The sequence below is a fragment of the Hyalella azteca genome, unplaced genomic scaffold (assembly GCF_000764305.2).
Source record: "Hyalella azteca isolate HAZT.00-mixed unplaced genomic scaffold, Hazt_2.0.2 contig17673, whole genome shotgun sequence".
Taxonomy (NCBI): domain Eukaryota; kingdom Metazoa; phylum Arthropoda; class Malacostraca; order Amphipoda; family Hyalellidae; genus Hyalella; species Hyalella azteca.
The window spans coordinates 1126-15776 of NW_025947448.1; the positions used below are offsets into that span (position 1 = coordinate 1126).

Below are 14651 nucleotides of genomic sequence, written 5' to 3' on the forward strand. Positions count from 1 at the left end.
TGTAAAACATTTTGCTCAATAATGTCACTCGTTTGCTTTAATCGCAAATTCACTATAAACTTGAAAGAAAATCTTACAAAAATGCATACTATCTTCATAGGCAACATTTCGGAGTCCTGCTCTATCGTCAGTTCCCAAATTCTAGAACAATTTATAGCTGAAGTAAACTAGGCTTTTTGTTTGAAAATGAACAAGATTCCAAAATGCGCAAATCGGAAACACCGGAAGTAGAAGCTAAATCTTTAGTTTCAGTTCTGAAACCCTAACATTTTAGTTTCTCCTCAATTAATTTTTCTTTTCCATCTGACTTATTTAACGGGGGAGCCTACTCTAAGATGACGCGTTAGTTTCGTTCACTATAATGTAAAGTTTGTATTAGTACGCGATCCTCAGTGTATCAGAAAGGTGTGAAGAAATCAATAGATAATAAATTTTCTGTTCTGGTGCAAATCTTTATAAGAAATAGAACCAGTCACGCTGAAATCAGATATATCGCAATTTAAAATTGAATAACCACGATAATAATTATTATGTGCAAGTCCGGAAAATATTTTAAATCCAATGATATTTGAATATATTCTGAAAAACCCATCAAGTGTTTTCGATATCTCTTGAATTTACTCACGTATATGTTCAAAATATAATACATTTATGTTGTCTCTAGGTCATATTCAACAAACATAAAATATGCATTAGTACGCGATTCAAATCAAATCAAATTCCATTTTTGTCTTCAAAATGAGTTTTTGAAATAAAATTATAAACTATATTCATGTTGCCTCTGTGATCGCAGTTGCGACATTGGACTAAAATTTATCTTTCATTTTACCGTCAAAAGATGAGATAATTAGCAAGTTTTTTCCACGAAGTACAATTTCTACAAAGTCGAAGACTTTACTTGTAGTGTTCAATATACTCGGATCGGTTGTGACTACGCTCGGCACCTTCATACTTATAGCTTGAATATTATATCAGATAAAATTATATGGACGCCTTAATTGTCGCTTTGACGATACACTAGAAAGTTGATCCTATTCATATTAATGCGGGTACAGCACGACGTTTTCTCATCACTTAACCCATCGCCAGGCTGACGACTGCTCGGGTTTCATAAATACTTATCACTCAACAGTGCACTCAGTGAATTCTTGCTCTGCAATATTCCATAACGTTTTCACACCCGACATGAGAATACTGAACACTGCGTTGAAAATCTGAAATTCTGTTGAGATTTCATTCCTGACTTAACTATTCCGATATAATGATGGTCATCAAATTTACTATTTATTTCAGTTCAATTTTGTGACTCCTAGAGCACAGACAACATTAATGCTGTTTCTAATTTGTTAAAATTACTGAATTTAAAGTTTATATTTGTATTTTTTTATAAACTTTAAATAAAAGCGACATGTCTGTGAAAAATCAATCATCTAGTATCTTACAATTCGGATGTACAGTCTGCCTGGATAATTGAATAAACTTTTTTAACTGGGTTTAAAAATAATATTCAATTTATCATAAGTGCCAAGATTAGAGCCCTATTAAATTATATTAGAACTCTATAAACTTCCATATATTTTTTTTAATGACTAGAACTTTGACGAATAAATAATCGATTTCAATATACCTCATCATGTGCGATTCATTTTCTTCTCATTGAATTATGCGAACACATTGCCTTGATTTGCAGCTAATTTACAGGCATTGGGTGCGGGGAAACATTTTACTCCAAAGGGGCGAGCTATGTAAATAGAGGGAATGATGAGTTTGGAATTCAACCTTTTAACACAAATGGCTGAAGATAATGAATGACATGCGCTTCAAAACTGTCATTTGTGTTGCTTGTGTGCGTGCACAAGAAACCTTCGATAGTATCTAAACGCCCACCAAGATTCGTCGTTACTCCGCAATAATAAGCGTTCTATCAGATATTTAGCCGATCATCAGGGCGATGACAGTGGCTCTTATATATTTTTTTATATATTACCCAATATTACATTTAATTTTAAACGTAGACGCAACCGACACGAGAATACCGAACACTACCTTAAAAGTCTGAGACTTCGTAGAAAATTCATGCTTAACTATAACTATCTTATTCCAATATCTGGACGGTAAAAAAAATGAGTCATATTTTAGTCCAGTGTCGCAACTACCAGCACAGAATCAACATGGATATAGTTTCTAATTTGATAAAAAAAAAAACTTATTTTCAAGACAAAAAAGGAATTTGATCGTAGTGACATATTTTATGTTTGTTGCGTTTGACATGAGAGACAAAATAAATGTATCATATTTTGAGCATATACATGAGTAAACTCAAGAAAAATCAATGACACTTGAAGTGTTTTTCAGAATATATTTAATTATTATCGGATTTAAAATATTTTCCTGACTTGTACATAAAAGTTAATATCAGGGCTATTCCATTTTCAATTGCTATAGTTCTGATTTTAATGTGATTGGTTCCATTTCTTATAAATATATAATGGGTCGCTTCATAAGCCATTGAATACTCAATGGACTTCTGATTGTTTGATTTATAAACGATAATTATGTTGACTACATGCTACAGAAAAGTTGCAAAATGAAAGAAAAATCAGTTATCTTGTGAAGTTGTGATTAGCTGGTTCGTTTCTAGGGCGTCGTGGCTCGAGTGTGATGTAAAAATGTATTAAAATGGAGAAAAGTTCCGAGACCATATCCTAGCATAGTCTCCCCTACGGTTATTTTCTCAAGAAAAAAAAACTCTTTTTAGGAGAGACTGAAATTTACTGACACGTTGATCTCTTGTGGATTGACAGATGGGCTTTCGGCCTTTCGCTAGATTGTAAAGCGACGAGTCCCAGCGTAACTAATTTGATTATCAAATCATTCATCTACCACATTGATGACTTACATTTATTACAGGCATTGCGTTGCGCCTACCGCTTCAAAACACATTTCACCTGGAAGACCCTGTAGAGCTCAGGGCTCATGAAACATAATATATAAATCAACACTACATTCGAATAATGAGTATATTGAGTTGATGATATAAATCTACTTAGCACTGCAAGAAAGAGACATTCATTAGGAATTGTTAGAGCACAAGCTAAATCATTCTTTAACTCACTTGGCTGAATATGACACACAGCAAAGTGCAGTATCATTGTGAACAAAACACATTAACCTGGGACCAAATTATGTATAGATGCATAACAGGCTACGAGTTGTTGGGCAAATATAACTCCTTCTTCTTCAAAATTGAAAGAAAAAAGAAGAATTGAAAAATAAATCTGTGAAACACAATCTCTGGCGTAACGCCTCCGAGCTAACTGAGTTTGGATGAATAGCCAATAAAAAAAAGTTTCAATCATATTAGAAAGAGAATATCATTGAATTAAAACGGTCATTTTGATTTCAATGCATGAATTTTCACCTAGTATTTATTTGATAATTCTTTTACCTCTGATTTCGTGAATTTATAAGTAGCACTGAAATCTCTTACTGGCAGCTATATATATATATAGTCATCAGAAAAATCTACACACATGGAGCTGTTAAACATGGGATGACCGATGCTGAACGATGAAGCTTGGTTGCTGATGGGTTGGCCCAGTTGGTGGTTAGATTGTGGTTGACAATAAAATTTAGTTGAAGATAATGACGAAGCCTATTTCCCCCACTGAAACCGGGTTGTGTTCGAGGTAATGGTAAGGACGGGCTTCCAATACATAAAAAATAGTGAGTAACGTTGAGATTAATATCGTTGAAGCTATTACAATGACTTGATTTGCGGGTTCACGGCAATTTGCAGGCATTGGGTGAGAGGAAACATTATCCATCAAAGAAGCGGGCAATGTTAATAAATGGATCCTGAAAACAGAATAATATGTTGTGGGACTGAGATATTGAAAATTTGAAGGGTAGTTTCCGAAAGGCTAAAGTTGAAGACCAATTAATGAAATGCTGACAGCTTGTCACTGAAAGGGTAGTATTGTAAGGCTACAAATGTGCAATCACTGCAAGGCTTTTCGTAACCTGCGCCATAGTAAGCACGTGGCCGTTGCTGCTCAATGCCTGCCTTCATTACCAAGTGGAGTTTAACAATGTTATTCGTACCAAAAGAATTCCTATGATATGACGGTCAAGCGTGGCGACAACCTATCACCTCAACACCACGTTACATTGCAGTCGCTGGCGTGGTACAGCTCGGAAGAGACCATAAAATGATGGATATTACGAGAGGATCACGACATGTCCATGCCACCTGCCACCGCCAGCCGCGGCTAAACACGACGCCACATGTCCACATCCCTTTGGCATCAGCCATGTGGCTGCCCGGCTGGCTTACGCAGCAATCAGCCAGGGCTGCCAGTTGGGCCTTTTTCCGGCCAAATTGGACTATTTGAGTTTTTTTCAAGTGTGCTGGCCGGCAAAAATCAATACTGGCCTAAAATGTATAACATAACATAATATAACATAACATAACATAACATAACATAACATAACATAACATAACATAACATAACATAACATAACATAACATAACATAACATAGAAAATTGAATTGTTGAGCTTCAAGATACAAAGTTACCAATACTGGCATTTTGGCCGATTTTGACATTTTTTGAGTTAATTTGGCCGATTTCTCTCGGCATTATATGTCAACATTGCTATCAACCACTGCAGTCTGCGCCAGTGGACCAAGGCACCAAGGGCAAGGCCACAAGGCGACCAAGCGTTCAGTGCGCCGCGTGACGGGAGGGAGGATGTACGTCATGTGTCAGTGTCGCTCCAGCGGCTTGGGTGTTCTCACTGCCTCCACAACTCAAGCTGTCTATTGGTGTTAAATAATATCGCCTACTGAACGTTTATAAACGCCGTTTCCGTGCATGTTTATAGGAAGTGGGAGAATATGGCGGTGTCTTATTTTTTCAGTAAATACAAGTCTGCATTCATGTTTGTGTGAACTTCTGAAGTACTGCCCGCGTTCACGCTGTGTGAAGTCCAACGCAGCGGTGCAGGCACATGCGGTCGTCATCAGTAAATATTATCACGCAGACCTCTACAGATAACATGGCTGCCTTGAGTCACTCCTTGCAATGTGATAGGAGAAGTTTATGCCACATTTTTATATCCTTTAATCACACTCGAGGAAAATGTTGCTTCAGAAACTCCATGAAAATAATGTGACGAAGAAGCGATAGCAGACTCTCATGAAGCTTGCAGACTCTCATGAAGCTTGCAGACTCTCATGAAGCTTGCAGACTCTCATGAAGCTTGCAGACCTCATGAAGCTTGCAGACTCTCATGAAGTTTGCAGACTCTCATGAAGCTAGCAGACTCTCATGAAGCTTGCAGACTCTCGTGAAGCTTGCAGACTCTCGTGAAGCTTGCAGACTCTTGTGAAGCTTGCAGACTCTCATGGAGCTTGCAGACTCTCATGAAGCTTGCAGACTCTCATGAAGCTTGCAGACTCTCATAAAGCTTGCAGACTCTCATGAAGCTTGCAGACTTTGCAGACTGTAGAGACGCGGCGCAGCGGGAGTGGATTGCGACTGTCAATCATTCTTTTGTGCCAGGTAAAAAATTTTGTTGTTATTTATTAAAACATCGATTTATTATATATAATTATTTATTAAAAATTCTTCTCATCGACTGAAAAATAACAGAGGATTGCTATTATTTTACAGTAACTATGAGAATATGCAGTTACTTTAAATTGTTCCATTGTGCAGATCTATTAAATGGTGAAATTAGTAGAAAGTGAAGTTCAATTTATGACATTTGCTTGGTGGATGGCGACTGGGACTTGACGGTAGACTTGGCGACTGAAACTCGTGTTTGAGAGCTGGATGTCTTTTTTAGTTGATTAAAAGGTAAGTCTAGTAAAAACATAAAGGCGAAAAAAACCTCAACTAATTTCATATTTATTCTGTATTAGTTGTTGCTCTATTGTCTGAATGTTTGTACTGATGACGGAGAAACACTTTCACCGTATAACTTCTACCATAAACTGGAAGCTAATTTTCTTTCACTATTAACGTAGCGACATCTTAATTAGAACCAGCAAGCTCCTATATAAACTCTTATATATGGTGAACCGCCAGGTGTGAAAACACGAACCAAAATATTGGTTCGTGTTCTGTGTAGCCGCAAAATTAGCTGTATGTTCCAATTTCATTTAGATTATTTCTTCAATTATTGTGAGTTGAAAAGCTTTGCTGCTCTATAACAGTTGATAACAACTGGCAGTTGACCAATAATAGGCCAGTTAATCGTGAAGACTTAAATTACACATGACTGTGTGTACGATAATTATTTAAATTAATAGGTTTCCTTTAGTTACGAGACGTGAGTTCCTTCAACACAATATCATGAACATGTATAAATTATTTTGCGTATTGCGTGTGCAACACTGTAACGCTGTATTAAGTAATTATATATAAACAAGCACGGCAGGATCGCTTCTCTACGACCAAGTACCATAAGATGCAATAAAATTAATGTGGTAATTAGCAGAACTTCAAAAAGCAATGACTTTAAAAGTATATAATAAATTTTTTTAATATTTATAATAGGTATTCATTCATAAAATATTCAGGTCAACTGTGTCATCTAAATGTTGAAGACAACGCAAAAGAAGAACTCCATTTGCTAATTCTAAAACCTATATTAATATCAATATTAATATCGATGTTGATAATGATGTTCGCTTCGATGGTAACATCAATGTTAATGGCAATGTTATTATCGATGCTATTAATGTTTGAAGTAACGTCGAATTATTTCAGTAAATAAATAAAATAAGAATATCACCAGCCGCACGGAGTGTTTCAATAGAGTTTATGTTTCAACAGAATTTCTGTCTCACGCAATTTATGTTTCACAGAATTCAAGTTTCAACAGAATTTAAGTTTCAACAGAATTTCTGTCTCACATATGATTTATGTTTCAACATAATTCAAGTTTCAACAGAATTTATATTTCAACATAATTTCAGTCTCACACAATTTATGTTTCAACAGAATTTCTGTCTCACGCAATTTATGTTTCACAGAATTCAACTTTCAACAGAATTTAAGTTTCAACAGAATTTCTGTCTCACACAATTTATTTTTCAACAGAATTTAAGTTTCAACAAAATTTATGTTTCAACAGAATTTAAGTTCCAACAGAATTTCTGCTTCAACAGAATTTATGTTTCAACAGAATTTATATTTCAACAGGACTTATGTTCCAGGGTACACCAGCAAGATGGCGTCCTCTGCAGCCGGCACCCCAGCGCCCAGTTCGGCCTCCCGCTACCAGAAAATGGAAACAATCAGCGACAACGTGGAAGGCATTTTGGATCTTTGTCCCAAATATGCGAGTAAAATCTTAAACATTGAATGTAGCGACAAAAACCCTGCTGAGACGTACATGGTCTACATGGAGAGACATCGAAAACCCAGCGTTTTATCGCGAGCTGCTTTGAAGAAGATGTGTGGGTTCTCCTACAAAACTTTTGAAAGTGCCACGACTGCCGATAAAATGGACATGTCTGCACTAAACGCTCTTCTTAACTGTATTTTCAAAGTTAAAGATGATGGGAGGGACTTTACGGAGCTATTGAACAAAGTGCGAGAGATCACTAATGTGAGAAATGATGTCATGCATAACCTCTCTTCAGTGAACGACCCAACAAAGTTTGGTGTAATCCAAACCAAATTGTTTGACCTGATCGAAGAAGCTAAGTTGTTTTACCCCGGTTCTGTGAGCGAGATTAACATTATGGAACGAGAGCTACAACTCGAAATAAACTGCGGTTTTTCTCCTGGTTGCAGCGAGTTAGCTTACCACTGTCATTGTGTACTGGCTGAAGGGATAACAATTACAAATAAGTTTTTCCACGATTACGCTGAAGAAGCTTTGAACTTTGATATGGGCTACGTTAAAAGGACTGAAGTGTTCCACCCACTGGAGGTGATGCTACAAGACGAGAGAAGCAACAAGCTTCATTTTCAAGACTTGTTCAAATCTTCAAATGAAGAAATAGTTCTGGTTTCAGGCGAAGCGGGCGCTGGAAAGACGACTCTTCTCTTGAACATTATACTTCAGTTTAACGCAGCGCCTTACTTGCAGGGCTATGAAGTCCTCTTATACATCGAGTGCAGGGACAGAACAACGAAAAGTTTACAACAAGTCGCTAGGCAACATTTTGGAGACAATTTTTGCTTGAAATTAGGAGGCGAGGATAAAGTTCTGCAAGCCCTCAAGCAGCTCCATGTGCTGTTCCTGGTCGATGGATTCGATGAAAAAAACACAATATCGACGGCAGTTTTGGAGGAGCTGTTGAAGAAAACCTGGCACTCAAACTCTCGTATTTTGTTCACTACTCGCCCACATACTGTCGAAGATCTGAAGAAATTAATTGCACAAAATCACCGCAAACTATCACAGTACAAGATATCGCCTCTAACAGAGTTATCGGAACAGTTAGCGTTCATTGCGAGGTATGAACAAGTTCTATTCCCTGCTCCTACTCCCTCACAAGCGATGCAGGAACGATTTTCCAAACTTGATCCGCAATTACGACAACTTTTCACGGAGCCAATATCGTTGCTGCACTTCTGCTCTATTTACAAAGAGACTCCAGAAAAGATTGACCGTTGGAGGAGCTTCAACGATGTGTCGCGGGACACATTGCAGTTACAAAAGACCATCGTTGCTGCCAAGCTCATCAGCATCGGTGCCCCCAACAACGATGTTTTAATTGACGACCTCTTCATGGTTTTTGGCAAGTGTTCGCTAGAGTTTCTCTGCTGTAACAAGATGACATTTACCGACGCTGAACGCGTGCGGTTGCTGCGCAAATGTTGCGACAAAATCAACTTTTACTGCCAAGGCGTTGACGCTGGCGTGTTCCTCAACGTCATGCTTAAAGTGAAGCGATCGCTGTCAGGGAGCGCAGGCACAACCTACTCCTTTGCGCATAAGTCCACGCAGGAGAGATTAGCAGCGCATTACATTACTGAAGAAATGCTGAAGGCAAACAATCCTTGTCTCACAGACCTGGGAGTAACTGATGAGACATGTCCAAGGTAAGTCTACAATTTCATGTACCAGCAATAGTGAAGTGTAGTTTATTTAATTATATTTTGATTTAAATTAATCCAGTTTCTCGGGTTAGTGACAACTTGAGATCAAACAAAGTGGCAGAATATGATTGTGTCAACAATATTGTTTAATTTAAGTTATTATTTGTTAATTTAATTTTCATTTCACTTTATTTAACTATTAAATTATCTATTTTCTGAATTTATTCATCCAATTGCCTGAAGTATGCTTCTCACATAAGAAATGGAATTAGATTTTCGGGTCTACAAAAGTCTCCGTGTGGTGTCAGCACCGAACCAGCATTTCACCCCCGCCTCCCCCAGCTTATATGAGGTGCTGCTGTGCGTGGTTCAGCTGCTGCACGATGAAGATTCTATCAAATTCAGCCAACACTGGCAGGAGCTGAAGGATGCGCTGCGCCATGCTGATGTCACCACCTTCGGCGCCGTAAGGGACTGCGTCCGGCGTTGCCCCGACGTGCCTCAGATGGCCGAGCTCGCCGCCCTCACTGATCTCACCCAGGCATGGGTCGTCATGGCTGGTGGGTGATGGTGGGTGACGTTGGGTGACGGTGGGTGAGATGATGGGTAAGATGGTGGGTAAGTTGATGGGTGAAGTGGGCTCCTTTTACTTAAATTGCTTGAAATTCACTGCCATTGAATGGGTGGGTAACGTTCAATCATGCTTGGTGTGGCGGGTGACAATAACTCAATTTCACTCAATTACTTAACTTAATTAAACTTAACATTGCCTGAGGTGTCGATGTGGCTGTGGTGGCTGCAATGCTGCAGTATGCGCAGCCACGGCGCCTGAGGGTGGATGCGGGGGCGGATGACCTGAGGGGGGCGCCGTGGGGTGACCTCGTCGAGGTGGCAGGACTCATGGGGACCTATGGACGGCCGGAGGTCGTCCTTGACCTGCGATCCTTCAACACGACTGAGGATTACAATCATCACGACGACATCCTCCTGCCGCTGCACGACAGCGGGTGAGAACCAACACCCCAGGTTAACCCATATGTAGGAAATATAGGGTAATTTCATTAATATATATGTTATTAATAATATATAGGTTAATTTCATTAATTATATTGTTCAACACGACTGACGCATACAATCATCACGACGACATCCTCCTGCCGCTGCACAACAGCGGGTGAGAACCAGGCTAGGTCCCAGCACCCAATAGGTTAAAACAACAAGTGGTGGTGTAAACAACAAGTGTCAATAGAAATTAATGTTAGAAGATAATGCTTATAATATTGTTTAATCACAATTAATAATCACCCCGCTTCACCCTATAATCCTTGTGGACAGGGTGAGGCTGGGGGAGTTCGTGGGCTGCGTGGGCACCGGCGCTGGGGTGGCCGCCCTCAGCACCGTGGCTCGCGACGCTGACCTCCGCATCCACATGGCGGCGCCCCTGGAGCTTAGCGCCCTCGAGGGCAAATACAGAAGCCTTTGTGAGTCGCCTTTGTGTACAAAAGTGTAGTCTTTGTATACAGAAGTGTGGTCTTAGTATACAGAAGTGTGGTCTTTGTATTATTCATTTATCTGCATACAAAAATAAAACAGATCTTGACGCTTCCGCCCCCAAATCATAGCGACACATCTCCAACCTGTCAAGTTCGTCGAAACTCCTGGAACGCGGTGTTAGCGCGACAGCTGAACAACCACCTTCAGCAGTCCGGTCTCATGCCACGCCTCCTGCATGCCGTCATCTCCACTCGACGGAAACTGAAGATGGTTTCTGACATTCTGCGCGCATGCAGTAGACCGCGGCGACATTGCGGCACTAGCTTTACTCGACATGTCGGCCGCGTTTGACACGGTCGACCACGGCACTTTATTGCGTCGACTTGACGTATCATTCGGAATGCGTGGCACAGTGCTGCTATGGTTCGAGTCATCTCAGCAATACATTCCAATGCGTTCGACGCGGGAAATCTTCTTCTACGCCATCGTTGGTATCACAAGGATCAGTTCTTGGTTCGATCTTCTTCCTGTTATATACTGTAGACGTATTGCATGTAATTGATTCACATAGTTTGAATCCGCATATGTTCGCCGACGACACGCAAATTTATGGCTACGGTGCACCGGCTGACGCCGCAGCGCTGCAGGATCGAATGTCTTTCTGCATGGACGCCGTCTCAGACTGGATGCGCTCTAACCGGCTCCAGGTCAAAGCAGCAAAAACCAACTTTATTTGGTTTGCGACTGCTCGGCGCCAGCATGAGCTTCCGGCCGGAATACGTAGCATCAGCCGCTGTCTTTCAAGACCGGTCCTCAAGTCCCTCGTGATGGCACTCGTTCTGACCAGATTGGACTATGGTAAGGCCACACTTTATGCACTTCCGACCACAGCACTTAATAAACTGCAATCAGTAATGAACGCTGCTGCTCGACTCGTGTGCAATAAGCGAAAATTCGACCATGCGACGCCGATATTGCGCGATCTTCACTGGCTGCGCATTCAGCAGCGCACGCACTTCAAGGTCGCTGTTCAGACGTTCCGATCGATGCTCTTAAGGTCTGGCGCCTCCTTATCTCACGGAAGGTTTGCAACGAGTGTTGGACCTGCCTTCTAGAAGACGACTGCGTTCGTCATCAAAAGCGGACCTCGTCGTACTGGAGCGGGCTAGCCTAGGCCACGCAATTAGTTTCTTCAGCCGCCGCACCTCTCTAACCAAGACCGACGAGAAAAAGTATGCTTAGGTAGTTTTCGCGGGAAGCCGCGGATTGCTAGTAGCCAGCCTACCTTCGCCTGACTTACCACACTTTGTAATGACTGTAAATATCTGTAATTAATGTCCATATAATGTCCGTTTTCGTAAACCTATATGCATTTAGTGATAATCTTATGTCGTGGATGCCGGTTTTACATGAAGTTGAAGTAAACCTTATTGCCTTTGTAAATTTGCTGAATCAGTTTTCATTCATCCTCGTACGTTAGGGCCCGCTTGCAGAGACCCATTAACTTTGTACATGGAGCGTAGTTATCCCGCTACAGTACCATCCACACGTCTATCTACCGTCAGCGACAGAGCGTTCCCGGTCGCCGCCGCCAGAACCTGGAACAGTCTGCCGGCTTCCGTAACTTTGGCTCCTTTGTTGCAGGTGTTGCGTCGACGCCTAAAGATGGAACTATTTCGTAGAGCCTATGAATCTAGTGCTTAGTCATATTTTCCGTTTACATCCTTTCTTGTGTCTATTTATTTTTCGCTTGCTATTAATTTTATGTGTAACGTGCCCTCGAAATTCGTTTGAACCAGACGCCTCGATAGAGGCTTCGTAGAATAATTATAATAATAATATAGAAGTGAAGACTTTGTATACAGAAGTGTAGTTCTGCATACACAATGTCATCACTGTTATCTTTTCTTTCATTCATCAGGGGTGCACACGCGCCCCTTCCCGCCCCCCTTACCTGCCCCGCCCCCCTCCCCCACTTGGCCTCTGCCCTCGTGGCCCAAGCCGTTGCTGTCTGTAGAGGGCGCGGATGAGGGGTCCTGGGAGGCGGTGGCCCACACCATCACTTCCCTCGCCCCTCTTGGCCAAAGGTTAGTTCATTCGCATGAGTAAACTTTAACTTTAAACTTGTTTTTAGCTTTGACTTTCAAACTTACGGTGACTGTGAGATAGGGAGGTTGAGTGGGGAACTATTAGAAACTAGTGAAAGATCTAGCTGAGGAACTAATGTGGGAACAGTGAAGAACGTTTAAAGGGGATAACTTCTCAGGTTATTATTGAACATTAAAGTTTATGGTGCCCCTGGCATATCGAAATATTAAGCAAAAGTGACTCTATACTAGGCCAGTCAATTTTTTGCGAATAATACATTGCACTGTCAAGGCAATAGCAGGAAACGCCAGTAGGAATGACACTGAAGGACCGAAGGAACGTCTGGAGGAATGACACTAAAGGACCGAAGGAACGTTTAGAGGAATGACACTGAAGGTCCGAAGGAACGACTAGAGGAATGACACTAAAGGACCGAAGGAACGTCTGGAGGAATGACACTAGAGGACCGCAAGAACGTTTAGAGGAATGACACTGAAGGTCCGAAGGAACGACTAGAGGAATGACACTAAAGGACCGAAGGAACGTCTGGAGGAATGACACTAGAGGACCGCAAGAACGTTTAGAGGAATGACACTGAAGGTCCGAAGGAACGACTAGAGGAGTGACACTGAAGGACCGAAGGAACGTCTAGAGGAGTGACACTGAAGGTCCGAAGGAACGTCTAGAGGAGTGACACTGAAGGACCGAAGGAACGTCTACAGCTGACCTGCGGCTGCTGCTGCAGGATCTACAGGCTGCGGGCGTCAGGTCGGCCTGGGAGGGCGACACGCGGGCCGAGGGTAGACGGTGAGTTGACGTTGACTTTTGCGTGGCATTAGTAAGTGACATGGTCGAAAGTTCCGTCTTCGAGAACAGAGATAAATTATGCTATACCTTCTTCATCCTATCTCCTATCAATAATCTGATTACCACTTGTCAGATTATGTTAAAATTTTCAACTAGAAATAAACGGCGCACAGGGATTTTTAGTAAACATTAATTTTTAATGTGTCACTATTGAGTGGAGGTAGGTGAAGGAAGGTAAGGTAATAGGTAGGTAGTTATTCTCGAAGACAAATCCCCCCCCCAAAAAAATAAAGATTGGGGAAGCTTCTGCTCCTAGGCTCCTCCATGGACTCATGTTCAATAATGGGATCAAGACAAGGGAATGTAATCCAATAAAGGAACATAAGTATAGTAGCAAGGAAAGGGGAACATAATGATCAATAGTTTTGATTAATGATGAAAATTAACATAATAATTAATGATTAATTGATTAATAGGCCTTCATGATCATCAGTCACTTCATGCCAGTTTCAGACTTTACTATCTAACCCAAGTCGCACAGCAACCAGCGAAGATGAATATCTTAATAAATTTGTACCTCTCTGCCACTATAGTAAGAGGCGCTATAGTAGGTGTAGGTAGTTGAAAACAAGTGTTATTTATTTTAAATGTTTGTTTTTCCTAGTTACTAAATACAATGAAAATTCCAGAAAATTTAGAACAATGGGCCTAAGTAAGGGGTTTTAAATGCAGGACTTGAGCAGCTTGCATGCTCACCCAACACGAACCAGGATATCTCCAAGGAGAATGTTGCGTCTGGGAACAGAGCTGAAGCGTTTCGTAAATTTTGATTGGGATGCGTATTACATGGATATGAACTAATGTCAACAGCTATGATAGCTCGTAACTTGAGCTAAAATGGCGCTGAGAAATTTACCTGCAATAACTTAACCGAATGTTTGCCTCATGCGGCCTCATCCATGGCGTGTCTGAACGAATTCCCTGTGAGGGCATTCACTGAAATGTGGGTGTCCACAACACTGCGGTGCTGGCAACAACACTGTCCACAACACTTCAGTGCTGGCAACAACACTGCAGTGCTGGCAACAACACTGCAGTGCTAGCAACAACACTGCAGTGCTGGCAACAACACTGCAGTGCTGGCAACAACACTGCAGTGCTGGCAACAACACTGCAGTGCTGGCAACAACACTGCAG

General features: G+C 41.2%; 2 protein-coding genes across 3 annotated transcripts in view; both read left to right on the forward strand.

The window, feature by feature from the left end:
- Positions 1-5721: 5721 nt before the first annotated feature.
- Positions 5722-9638, forward strand: LOC108671086. Of its 2 annotated transcripts, none has more exons than XM_047885351.1 (3): positions 5722-5864; positions 7215-9068; positions 9408-9638. In XM_047885351.1, the coding sequence occupies exons 2-3, from the start codon at positions 7243-7245 to the stop codon at positions 9631-9633; spliced, it is 2052 nt and encodes a 683-aa protein (XP_047741307.1). In that variant the 5' UTR covers positions 5722-5864; positions 7215-7242; the 3' UTR covers positions 9634-9638. The 2 variants fall into 2 exon arrangements, with proteins under 2 accessions (XP_047741307.1, XP_018014055.1); XM_018158566.2 differs by having other exon boundaries at positions 7229-9068.
- Positions 9639-9667: 29 nt separating this feature from the next.
- Positions 9668-14651, forward strand: part of LOC108671087 — a 5510-nt gene continuing 526 nt past the window's right edge. The window contains exons 1-5 of the mRNA XM_018158567.1: positions 9668-9671; positions 9841-10072; positions 10401-10546; positions 12481-12646; positions 13350-13454. Of these exons, the coding sequence (XP_018014056.1) occupies positions 9668-9671; positions 9841-10072; positions 10401-10546; positions 12481-12646; positions 13350-13454 (653 nt within the window). The remainder of the gene's footprint in view (positions 9672-9840; positions 10073-10400; positions 10547-12480; positions 12647-13349; positions 13455-14651) is intronic.